The sequence below is a fragment of the Balaenoptera musculus genome, chromosome 11 (genome assembly GCF_009873245.2).
Source record: "Balaenoptera musculus isolate JJ_BM4_2016_0621 chromosome 11, mBalMus1.pri.v3, whole genome shotgun sequence".
Taxonomy (NCBI): Eukaryota; Metazoa; Chordata; class Mammalia; order Artiodactyla; family Balaenopteridae; genus Balaenoptera; species Balaenoptera musculus.
In genome coordinates, this window is record NC_045795.1 from 5823824 (window position 1) to 5836559 (window position 12736).

The following is a 12736-nucleotide window of genomic DNA, read 5'->3' on the forward strand; positions in this document are numbered from 1 at the left end:
ACACTAAATTTACTTCTCCATGGTCACTGAGCTACTACACTGTAGACTCAAACTTAGGACTTGCTGACACCCAAACCTATGGCTTTTCTGTCATGAAGTGCAAATCAGATCTTTCCAGGGAAGTTTTACGTAGATGGCTAAAGGTCTTCTGCAAAACAAACAAAAAAAAAACTATTGCAAGAGTTTTTTCTGCCAATCTGATCTAAAGTTCCTCAGCACCAAGGCGAGAGGTTAGAAGTGAATCTGAAGTTTCAGTTACAGTGAAACAGTCCCCTAAAATATGTCCCGCAGACCCATGTGATCTGAGCAGGCAGTACAGTGGTGGGGAGAGAGGGTTAGGATGGGGTTTGCTGATCCAGTAAGTTTGGGAAACAGGTTAAACAAAATTCAAAACATTTCTTCTTAACCTTTCAGCCTCATGGACTGTAATTCTTCAAAAGATGAATAAAACATGAAGAGTTCATTAAATTCTTTTCATGGAACTTTTACAAAACTATTACATTTTAAGAGAAAAGTCATAGAGAAGAAAAATGCAAATAAATTTCATCAAAATGATACCTTGCTTTGGCTGAAAATTAATTTCTAGTAAGTACAGAGGACACTAACCCGGCATGCTCAGAAGCTGTTAACAGATTAGTCTTTTCTTTTTAACTGAAGCACTGTCATTAGCTCGGCTGACCCTGTGATCTGGGCCATGAGGCAACAGCCCAGGTTCTCCTTCCCACCAGGCGGCATGCTGCCATACAGCTCAACAGAGGAAAATGAAGATTTGGGAAGTGGATAAACCTGGCTTCAAATTCTGGTTCACCTGTTACCAGTTGCATGACTCTGGCCACGTTAAATTTTCTATAATTTGAAAATGAGGAAAAGAGTATTTACATTCATAAATAAATCTGTATCATGTCAGGTTCCTAGCTCAGTGACTACAGTGCCTGATAGAAGGCACGCATTATTATACAGACATGAGCAATGCATCTAGAAGGCAGATCAAACCACTTTTTAATCCTCTTCAATTTAGGGTTTTAAATCTTTAATTTTAATAATCTGATTTTAGCAATCGATTTTTATAATTCAAACAATACAAGGCAACTCAAATAAAAGTAATAGTTCTCCCCTCCCAGTCCCATACTCAATTCAATCTTCCTGGATGATTCCACTATTTACCACTTGGCTGTGAGAGAAGACTTTAATTAAGACATTGCCGAAGACCAGTATCTCCATTTTGCAGCTTCAGAATATTATTACCAAAAGACATACACATCCAAGCAGCTTTTCCAGATGACCTATCACTTCTTGGTCTCCTAGTGCAGGTGAAGAGAAGCTGAATACTGACAATTCCCTAACCGAGCTGAAAATCTAGTCTTGCTTTCACGTCAAGAAGTTTTGCAGACTTGTGGTTGCCAAGGGGGATAGCGGAGGGAATGATTGGGAGTGTGGGATTAACAGATGCAAACGTGTGTGTGTGTGTGTGTGTGTGTGTGTGTGTGTGTGTGTGTGTGTGTGTGTGTGTGTGTGTGTGTGTGTGTGTGTGTGTGTGTGTGTGTGTGTGTGTGTGTGTGTGTGTGTGTGTGTGTGTGTGTGTGTGTGTGTGTGTGTGGGCGCGCGCGCGTGTGTGTTGGATAAACACCAAGGTCCTGTATAGCACAGGGAACTATATTCAATATGCTGTGAAACCACAGTGGAAAAGAATATGGAAAAGAAGATATATGTATGTATAACTGAATCACTTTGCTTAAGCAGAAATTAAACACAACATTGTAAATCAACTATACCTCAATAAAAGTAAAAGAAAAAGGTCTGGAAGTCACTCTTATCTATCCTTTCTTAGTCTCCCACCTTTAATAACAATAACTGCTTTGCAATCTTGCATTCTCCACAACAATCAGTAAAGAAAAAAAGGGAGGGGTAGCTTGTGTATTCCTGTACTGACAACACTGTAATCTTTACCTATAAACAAAAGTCAGCTACCAGAAAAAAACATCTATCTGAAACTCAGTTGAGAACTTCATGGTAAGAACTTTAAGTGGTCAAAAAAAAAAAAACGCACATGCACACACACACACACACACACACCCCAGCCCAAAATGACAACATAACACAAAGTCCATTTAAAAATACTGCAGTATTCATGAAAAACTCTTCTGATTCTGAATTTATTTGCCCTACCTTACACACAATTCTAACCAGGTTAGTTAACTGTTTTCCAAAGCTATACCATATTAAAAGTCAAATTAAAGAAAATGCTGATAAATGAGATAGAAAGAAATGATAGGCATCAGCCTTACAAAAAAGAAGACAGATACAGAAACTTAGAAACAGACAGTATCTGAGGGCATTTGAAATAGAGAAACATTTTTTTCTCTCTAATTCCCTGAGGACACCACCATTTTCACCATAGCGTAAAATTTTACATTCTCAGTAATTCCTAATTCATAAAGAAAATTAACTTGTAACATTTAATAAACTTTTTATAAAAACCAGAAAAGCGTGGAATATACTGTTAAAGATTTCCATCCAAAATAGTTAAAGTGATAAAAGTACTATGCTTCAAGATAAAAATCTCAGCTTTGTGGCTGACCTGGCTATACGCAATGATTCGTGTTCTAAGACTTCTAGACACATGAGGTTTTATTGTATATAACAGCAGAAAAATTCCGAGTTAGCTGTATTTCACATATCACCACCCAGGAGCAAGTTAAAAACTATTCTAAGCCAACAGGAGTGAAGGTTACCTCAGGGCACATCTATTCAAAATGTCAGGAAATGCAGTCTGGGCAGCGGTAACCTCACCAGAACAGAACAACAAGGAGCTGAACTGCTCCTTGATCTGAAGCAGCAAAGACGCCACCTCCTCATGAACCGAGCCCATCCTAAGGGCAGCACGCCTCCAGTTCACGCAGAGCAAGTTATAAACGCCAAAGATTTGGCCTAACATGCCAATGAGTCTGTTTACAACTAAAAAGAACTCTCAGAAATAAGGAACCATCTTTTATAGACAGTGAGCTAACTGCAGACCGTCATCGCCTGTGCACAGTAATTCGGCTTTCACTTTTAATATAGGGGGCTTCTACGTCAGGTTTAGTCTGAAAGAAGGACTCCTCTACAGTTGAAATGCGTTTGAAAGATAATGATCATATCTAACTATTCGTTATGTGCAACAGATTCACACAAGACTAACAGAAGGAACACAACATAGTAATGGAACTACTTACCATTTAAAACTTAAAATTACCTGTAATAGGTAATTACGGTTAGCAGTTAAATTTCTAGCAGCTACCAAAAGAGTACATACTAAATTATACGTTTAAAACTTGATGTTCATGGTGGTGGCAGTAATTAGGGTCTTTGGTGAGCAATTTGCAAAAATCTATCAAAATAGAAAGTATAAATACTTAAGGCTCAGTAATTCCTCTTATATTAGCATTTCCCCTTAATTTTTATTAAAGAAGTATCACAGATCTTAGAAACAAATTCAAATACAAGGATATAAAGGGACAGTCCCCCCCCCCAACATACACATACAAATCCTTTCCCTTGTTTCCTTTTTCCTAGTATTTTTACTAGTTTGATGGGTACACTTACGCTTTTTCCTTTGTTCATACAAACCTATTTACTTAATTACAACAAAATGTAGTCATACGACACATGATGGTCTGCAGCTTTCTTTTTTCAATAACGATACAATATGTACTAATGGCATACCAACAGCACGAGGGTGGGAGAGCTCTGCCCTGGGTGCAAGCAACAAGGGGGTGCACTGTCTGAACAGAATTTAAACCAATGACACACACAACTGAAAGACTGGTTTTTATTATCACCAGGTGCTGGCAATACTGAGTAATGTCAGTGATAAAATACTCTTAACCCCCAAATCCTTCTGAGTTCTAAACAATTATTGAGGTTACTGTTGAAGTTTAGTAATATATAAGTTTCAAATTAACACACTTTCATTGTTTATCCTTTAATAAACCTTGAAGTTAATTTAAAGGACTTCCAGTTACAGAGCCAGTCCTGAACAAAGTGAGTCAGCTACACACGTTCATTTCCAAAAGTAAATTCCTAACAGTTCAGAACCATGTCAGCTTTCTTTAGATGCTCAGCCCCTCTAATCCCTGAATTACTAAATGTCCTTGCATTTAAAAAATGATCCAGGACTTCCCCAGTGGCACAGTGGTTAAGAGTCCACCTGCCAATGCAGGCGACACAGGTTCAATCCCTGGTCTGGGAAGATCCCACATGCCAAGGAGCAACCAAGCTCACGAGCCACAACTACTGAGCCCACACGCCGCAACTACTGAAGCCAGCGCACCTAGAGCTCGGCTCCGCAACAAGAGAAGCGACCACAATGAGAAGCCCACGCACTGCAACGAAGAGTAGCCCCCGCTCACCGCAACTAGAGAAAGCCCACGCACAGCAATGAAGACACAACACAGTCAAAAAATAAATAAAATTTTAAAAAATAAAATAAAATAAAAAATGATCCAGCAGAGCAACTGCAGAAATAAAACCTGAATTAGTTCAAATCTATCATTCTACATTACTTTTTTTTTTTTTTAACTTAGATTTGTATGTTTCACTCTGTAGTTAAAATTTTTATACTGTGGGCACACTGGGAGCCACTAAAATGGTTTCCAAAGAAATAAAGATAGTATTACAATTTCTAGAATTCATTGTGAAATGTGACTTTTATGAATCTCTTCCAGACTTATTCTTATGTTTAATACTTTCCCAAATGACATATCTGTGTATTTTATCACAATAAAAATAATTCAAATCAAGTTCCAGAGGGTTCTTCCTAAATGAAATCAATTGCATACTCAAAGAAGTGGATACATTTGTTTTCCCAAGATAAAAAAGAAAATGCTAACTTTAAAAGAAAATAAAGAGAAAGTTTATTAATGAGCTATAACTGTGTACCAAAAATAATTAGCTGTAATGGTTTTTGTCTCTTTCTACAACAGAGAAAGAAATAGTAATAATAACCCAGCTTACGTTATGTCCCATTGGAGGTACATCTGAAGAGAAGTCAATCCTGAAGGCAAACTGTGTCTAGCACCAGGTCTATAAATGAACTCATGGATACATAATAAAAACACATTTTTGCACGCATTAGTCTAAGTCGGTAATTCTCAGTGGGGGGTGATTTTGAGGCTCCTGTCCCCCAGGTTTTTGGTTATCACAACCCAGTTGGGGGGGGTGGTGATACTGGCATCTAGTGGGTCGAGGCCAAGGATGCTGCTAATAAACACCCTACAGCATGCAGGGCAGACTCCACAGTGAAGATTTACCTGCTCCAAAATGTCAACAGTGCAGAGGCTGAAAATCCCTGGTCTAAGGGAAAACTCTGAATAAAGCAACTAATGTCTAAAAGGTTCTTTGGAACATCTGTCAGCAATATGTGTGCCTTTAATTTTACATATGCCTTACACAGATAAATGAAAAAGTATTTACTTCAATAAGAAGTATCAGAATAACAACTGCCAGTAATTATTTTAAATATTTAGAATATTATGTACAGTCATCCCGTGGTATCCGTGGGGTTTTTGGTTCCAGGACCACCCCCCCACTATGGATACCAAAATCCACGGATGCTCAAGTCCCTTATAAAAATGGTGCAGTATTTGCATATAACCTGTACATCCCCCCATATACTTTAAATCATCTCTAGATTACTTATAATACCTAATACATATAAATGCTATATAAATACAGTGTAAGTGCTACGGAAACAGCTGCCAGCATGTGGCAAATTCAAGTTTTGCTTTTTGGAACTTTCTGAAATTTAAAAAATACACATTTTAAATATCTTGGTTGAATCCGCGGATGCAGAAGCAGCGGACGCAGAGGGCCGATTGTACTGACCCACTACCCTGCATTTTCAAACTCGATCAAGAAGAAATGTATACACCATGCTATCTCATTGCTCTCATAAAAAAAAATCATACAGAGGGAAAACTGAATTTAATAAATATCTGTGGACAAGATGAATCAAAGGATTCATGTTTACTTTATTATTATCTCTAGTCTGGTTGAAAAGAACTTCAATAGCTGATGCCTGTGCGTGAACCTAAGTTTAAACCAGTGAGATACTAATCAGCTCATCATCTGCCTTTGACAGCTTATTTAAGTCAGTGAAGTTTATAAGCCAATTGTATTTTCATTTCACTACTCTTATTGCTAGTGCCCAATATGCAACTTGTATTAGTTACCAGTTTTTAAGACATATGTCAAATAACTGGGGAATGTGCATTTATTGTTCTTCTGAATGTACTTTTAGATATCAATTGTGGGAAATGTGATTTGGATGAATGACGTTTATCATAACTTACTTCCCACAGAATTCCACAAATTGTCTTGACATAAAAGAATGATTAATGGCAATAGTCTATTTTATTCCATTACTACTCCCATCTTTCTTTGTTCTGAGAGCCATTCAAATATACAAAATGTAGCCAATAGAATAACCGAGGCAACAATTAACATTAGATTGTAAAACGCAGCTAGAGGTCAATTTTGCTTTGTACATATTTGCTAGATGAGAAATTAAACTTTACCTCTTTGTCTTACATATATGTAGTCTGAAACCTCTGCCACACGAAGTTTTGACAAAATCAGATATGGCAGTTAAAAAAAAAAAAAAAGACCTTAAAGATCCGTATTTCAAATGTTCTGCTAACTAGATAAGCACTAATAAAAGAAATAAAGACTACATTTCAATATATTCTAAAATACTGATTTTTAATGTGTATTCCATAAAAAAAATAGTTCAATAACATTCTCTGAGATAGTACCTATAAGAAATATATTTAAGACCAAAATACCCCAAGGGCTTTATTATTTCTTGAGGCCTTTTTTTTTTTAAACCAAGGGACAGTATCTTTGAATTTAGAAAATCAAGTGCTTCACCAACCCTACAGACCACAGCAGGGCTCTTATCCAGAGTGATTGCCTGCATCTTAAACAAACGATCGAGGTGGTGGGGAAAAAAAGCCACCTGACATTTGGAAAGTAAAGCTATTTCACATAAATTATATAACACAATATATCAGGTAAGTAGAACATCAATCTATCAGGTAAGTAGAACAAGTATTTGCTTTGAAGCTCAAGGACTTGTCCAAGGGCATACAGTTAGCTAATAAAGGCAAGTACCAGAAACAGAAGACACCAGGTATTTTTTACCCAATCTGGTAATTTTCCTACTTACATACAGTTAATACACCAAACATGAAAAAAGTTCAAAGTGACAAGAGGAACCATCTATCCCAATTATAATTTAATGTTAGGTTAGTTCTGCTTAAGAATGACAGGGATTGCCATTTTATCAGAATCATAACTGCCCTGAGAATGTCTTAGAAATAAAGACCAATATCATGTGAGTGCATATTCACATAAAAACACCCCTTTTCTCATTTTTGTTTTGAAAGCCAAGAGAACTGCATAAGTTACAGCCAGTAACAGCCAGCACAGCCAGTGTTCTATCAGAAAAAGTCTTTCTGATTCTCAAACACAGGAATGTTCCTGGTGCTTCCACAACAAATTGCTTAACATTGAATGCTTGATTCTCTACACTCCTCTCTGGAAACATCCATCTAGACAGTCTACGTACCAGCTCCGTGAGACCACTGACTTCTCCCATCTTTTGCCTTTGCTTCCACTATATCCCTTATCCTACAGTATCTTTCTTCCCATCTTCTATCACTTGAATTCCTACTCACTGATCAAGGTTGGGCTCGGATGCCACTATCTTCCTAGTAAATTACACTTCTTGCCAAGATCGTGCAAAGTTCTTTGTAACTATCACAGCCCTTACTTTATCCTACATTATATTAGCATTAGTGGTTTGGGACTCCTAGACTTTTAGCTCCTACATGTGTGAACTGCCTTAAACTTAAATTAAAATCTTTCACCCCCAGTGGCACCTAGCCAAGCAGAGACTAAAAAAATATCTGCTGTCCAGCTGGGCATGGCGCACTGAAGCCCCCCATGGCTGTCCCCACCGTGCTCTCCGGACACTGTGCAAGCACTGCACCCCGACACCAACTTCCCTGCCCACGGCTCTGCCCTGCCATGTTATCAGTGTTCTCACAGCAGCCCTGCTTCCCAGTCTGGCCTGCTGGGACCCTGTTCCTCTCGGGCAGCCTTCCCACCTGGCTTAACTGCCTTTTCAGTAAGGCTTGATTCATCAAATTGTTGAATTTTTAAATTTATATCAACATTAAGAGTTGAGCAAAGGGTGGAGAAATTTAAACTTGGGCAAGGTTCGTATTTTTTTTTTTACAGTGCCAGATCAGTACCATTATTATGGATAAACCACACATTCAGGAAAAATGGAAATAGTAACACTTGTTGATATAAACACGCAAAAAGGCATTATTTTCAGAGTGACTCAACATTTCTTAACAAGTGTACCCCCACTAGTTTAGAACAATAAAGTTATAAAAATACTTTATGAAAACTGTAAGTTAAAACACCAAATTATTACAGGAACTTAAATTCTTGTGCTGTTTTTCCACGTCTGAATTTAGTTAAGATATAATTCAAATAAGCAAAGCACTACCCAGCAAGTGATTCACACACTCTTATGACTATTCATTAAATAACCCATCCACAGGCATGAATGCCTCCTTTTCTAGAAGAAATATACATAATATACTCAAGGCCTCAGGCCTGAAGATTTATATTTCCAATCTGGTGGGTATTTTTTGTTCCATGTAAAAGTCCTATTCTTTCCCCTCTAAGAGACAAATACCACCTTCAGGGAAAAGTTGAAAAGGAGAAAAAGAGGTCTGCAATTTGAATTATAAAAATACAGATCGTGCAATTATGTGACCATACCTCCTCAACACATCTTCAATGAATTAGCCATTTTTTAATCTTTTAAAATCACTGCATAAGAGAAAACAAATTCAGAGAATTTTTTAAAATCAAAAGCAACTGCTAATAATATGATGATAATAAAAGCCCTGGAGTTACAGCCTCCATTATCCAAATGGTCCACTTTTACCTTTTTTCGCTCCTGTTCCCTCTGTTGGAGTCTACAGACCGAGTCAGTAGCTGCTTGCACTGAAACAAAACAGAGTGGGTTTTCAATCAGCAGCCCTTGTTCAAGGAGAAACTTACCTGGATTAAAACAAAAACAAAACCAAAAACAAAACACAACACTTGTACTGTTTTAGAGCTCAAGAAACTATGCAAAAAAAGCTGGTATTATTTTGGTCATGGTAGGGTGGCTAAAAGGGGGAAAAAAAGTATTCAGGATGTCATAATGAGAACCACTATCATTTGTGAGCTTTGAGCTGCAAGCCAAGGGCATTTAGTACTAATTCCAACGATAAGTTGTCATAATGACCTCAGAATTCTCTAAAAAGATATAAAACACCTGATAAATGTATCATTCCATTCTGATGGATGGAGACTTTACAGAGTCTCTCTGATTCATTAACTTCCCCTGCCCCTTCCTCACTGGTACCCCTGATCTCTTGCAGGCAGGACTTGATACCCAGAATGCTTCGACGACTTTCTACTATTCTTCTCACCTCTTCTAATTCATCCTGGCTGCCACTGCCAGATTCAGGTTTCTCTGGACTGCTTCCTTTTGAGTCATTTCCCTTTTTAATGACTTAAAATTGCTAGTAATAATTATTGTAGTTATTTGCTGAGTATTACTATGTGCCAAGAACTGTGCTAAGTACTTTCCATGTATTACTCCTCTTAATTCCACTTTCCTACTAGGTGAGGATCACTATCCCATTTTACAGATTTTTGTCATCTGTAAAAAACTGAGGCATAACGCAGTGAAATGTCACTCAAGGAGGTAATACGACTAACAGGCACAGAAAGCAGGACTTAAAATCAGACCCCTGACCCTAAGACTTGGCTCTTACCTTCAGGGCTCTACCTCTCTTATAATTTCAACAATGAAACTGGTTTTAATCCATCAGTCGTGCAAACCTCTTCCTTTACCGGATCCATTTTATTTCTGTACACAAACGTTTTCACTTACTTCGCTGGTTGGTGTGCGGGCTAAGAGTCAGCCTTCCTCAGTCAAACCTCGAGTTGAACTTTAATGACGTGTGTGACTGACCTTGGGCTTGTTTGCTTGCTCATTCATTCAGCCATTTGTCAGGTATTTACTGAGCATTTGCTATGTGACAGGTGCTACTGTTGCTGCTCCTAATCTCTCAGAACCTTAGTTCCTCATTTGTAAAATGAGCTTAACAACTAATAAGAGGACTTCAGAATGGACATGAGAAGAGGATGAGATAACGCAGTAGACAGTATGCTTAAAAATAACTGAAAGATTAATAATAAAAGCCACTCAGAGCAGTTCTTCACACATGGTAAGCAGTCAAGAAATGTTACTGTTGCTATTATTCTATGCACTGTCCTCTCCCTACTGAAAGTGCTTTCCTTATTCCTTTCCTCTAATTAAAATGTTTATATGTCTCAAAAGCCCAGTTCAAGGTTTAGTGCCTTCATAAAGCCCTCCAGTTGAATCCTTTCCCTATAAGGATTTTCTCTTATTTGAAATTCTTTTACCAGGTATGTGTATATCCTACCACTTTATCTTGCATTTGCTTAAACAATTTTACCCAGTTGTTTCACAATTACGCCTTTCTACCTCACTCAACCCAGCCCCAAGTTCAAAGTTCCATACAGGGCAGGGGCTGTGACTTCTCTTTAAGAAAAATGTTAGGCCCCTCCCTGAGAGAGTATGGCAAAGAGGAGGATTCAGCTTTTAAAAAGTCATGTTTTTATCAGTAACCATTCATTTTAGTCACATCAAAGATAATACTTTAGTACTAAAAATTAAGGTTCCCAATCATTGTTTGTTCTAATAGAAAAGTTGAAAACACAACAAAATAGGAGTTGATTAGCTCTGCCTTCTTTCTGTGGTATATTAATATTACATCATCTCTCCCGAGTGGTGGTTCTATCATTTCCTGTATTTCTTTTTTTCTTGGCTCTGAACATAACTTTTAAAAAAATCCATTTTGTGGTCTTTGGGTGCTTCATCATTTTCAGATCATTCTGGGCTTAATCTAAAAGAAGAGTTACAGGACTATGACATTTATATTTTGTCATTTGTTATATACTTTAAAAATTTAATTAGAACACATTGGACAAAGGCACACTTTAGTTCCTTATCAGGATTATCTTTGTACTTAGAATATCCATTTTTAGAAATTTCAGTCCCTGAAATTTTTCATTCTTTATCCACATGATAAAAAAGGTTTGCTTTCTGAATTTAATGAAATCTGCTCTTCTAAAACCTAAGAAAATCACCTAACTACCCTTTCTTCCCCTTTCTTCACAAGTAGAGACTCCGAGAGGAAAAGGGCCATTTATCTAAACCTTCCTATCACTTCTACACCACATACTGGTCATTCCTGATTCAGTAGGAAGCCATTTCCCCTGCTGTCTCAGTGTTTCAGGAGACTATATTGACTTTAAGGAGTTAAGAATTCATAAAATTATTTTCTCTAAACCAAAAGATTACTTGAGGAGATTAGCACCACACACAGTAATTGTTACATACAACAGCTAACAGTGTCCCTATGTCCTCACATAAAAGAGAAACAAATTCATTCTGTCACAGTGCGTATGTGTAAACCGCAAATACACACCTAAGAAAGCAGCTCTGGTTTGGCACTCGGAGCAAATGTTGGCTGAATTCTCATTCATTCATTTCAATGAACAACTAGTGTGTACAGACGGAAAAGATGTCCCAGAACCAAGCCTTAGGGCACCCCAATGTCAGAAGTCAAGGAGAGAAGTGGAAACTAACAAAGCAAACTGAGGAGGAGCAGCCTGTGCTGTAGGGGAAAATCCAGGAGAAAAGGTGGACTTTCCTTATGACCTTTCCCGCAGAAGCTTCATTCTGAAGTTGAAAGAGCTTGAGCTCTGGCGGCAGAAGGACTAAGTCTGCATGGCGGTTCCTCCAACTATTAGGGAGAACCATGGATGTTAAAACACTTTCAGTTTCCGCAACTATAAATGTATTGGGAAGAGGGTGATAAATATTTACTTTACACAGTTAAGATAGTCAATGAGGAAAATACAGGTAAAAAATCTAACTACTCAAGTGCCATTAAAAATTCGTATTTTAAGTCATAATGAGTTCTTAAAGTTTTCTAGCTACAGAGGCAGAGTGAAGCAAAATCAGACAAACTTAGTCCCCTAAGTACCTTATAAAATAAATTAACAGTTTTTTAAAAAGGTAAAAAAAAATCCATCATTTACTGAACAACGAGGAATTATATAATTATATTTCAACTTTGAAAAGTGGTGGTCAAAGACTTCCCTGGTGGCGCAGTGGTTAAGAATCCGCCTGCCAAGGCAGGGGACACGGGTTCCAGGCCTGATCTGGGAAGATCTCACATGCCGTGGAGCAACTAAGCTCACGCGCCACAACTACTGAGCCTGTGCTCTAGAGCTTGCGAGCCACAACTACTGAGCCTGCGAGCCACAACTACTGAAGCCCCGTGCGCCTAGATCCCATGCTCCACAACAAGAAGCCACCGCAATGAGAAGGCCGTGCACCACAATGAAGAGTAGCCCCCGCTCGCCGCACCTAGAGAAAGCCCACACGCAGCAACGAAGACCCAACGCAGCCAAAAATAAAAAAATAAACAAATTTATTAAAAAAAACAAAAAAAAGTGGTGGCCAAGAATAGGAACACAGAGTCTATAAAGAACTGAGACTCCTCACCTCACCATAACCACTCCAACCCCT

The 12736-nt window shown here is 38.0% G+C and overlaps 1 protein-coding gene across 3 annotated transcripts in view; it reads right to left on the reverse strand.

Moving 5' to 3' along the window:
- The window catches only part of BLOC1S5 (biogenesis of lysosomal organelles complex 1 subunit 5), a 42097-nt gene that overhangs the window by 5003 nt on the left and 24358 nt on the right, over window positions 1–12736 (reverse strand). For 2 of the 3 annotated variants that reach the window (XM_036870030.1, XM_036870032.1), the window contains one exon: window positions 9005–9063. In XM_036870030.1, the coding sequence (XP_036725925.1) occupies window positions 9005–9063 (59 nt within the window). Of the gene's footprint in view, window positions 1–4992; window positions 5062–9004; window positions 9064–12736 lie in introns of all 3 variants that reach the window. The other variant, XM_036870031.1, reaches the window with a different exon arrangement.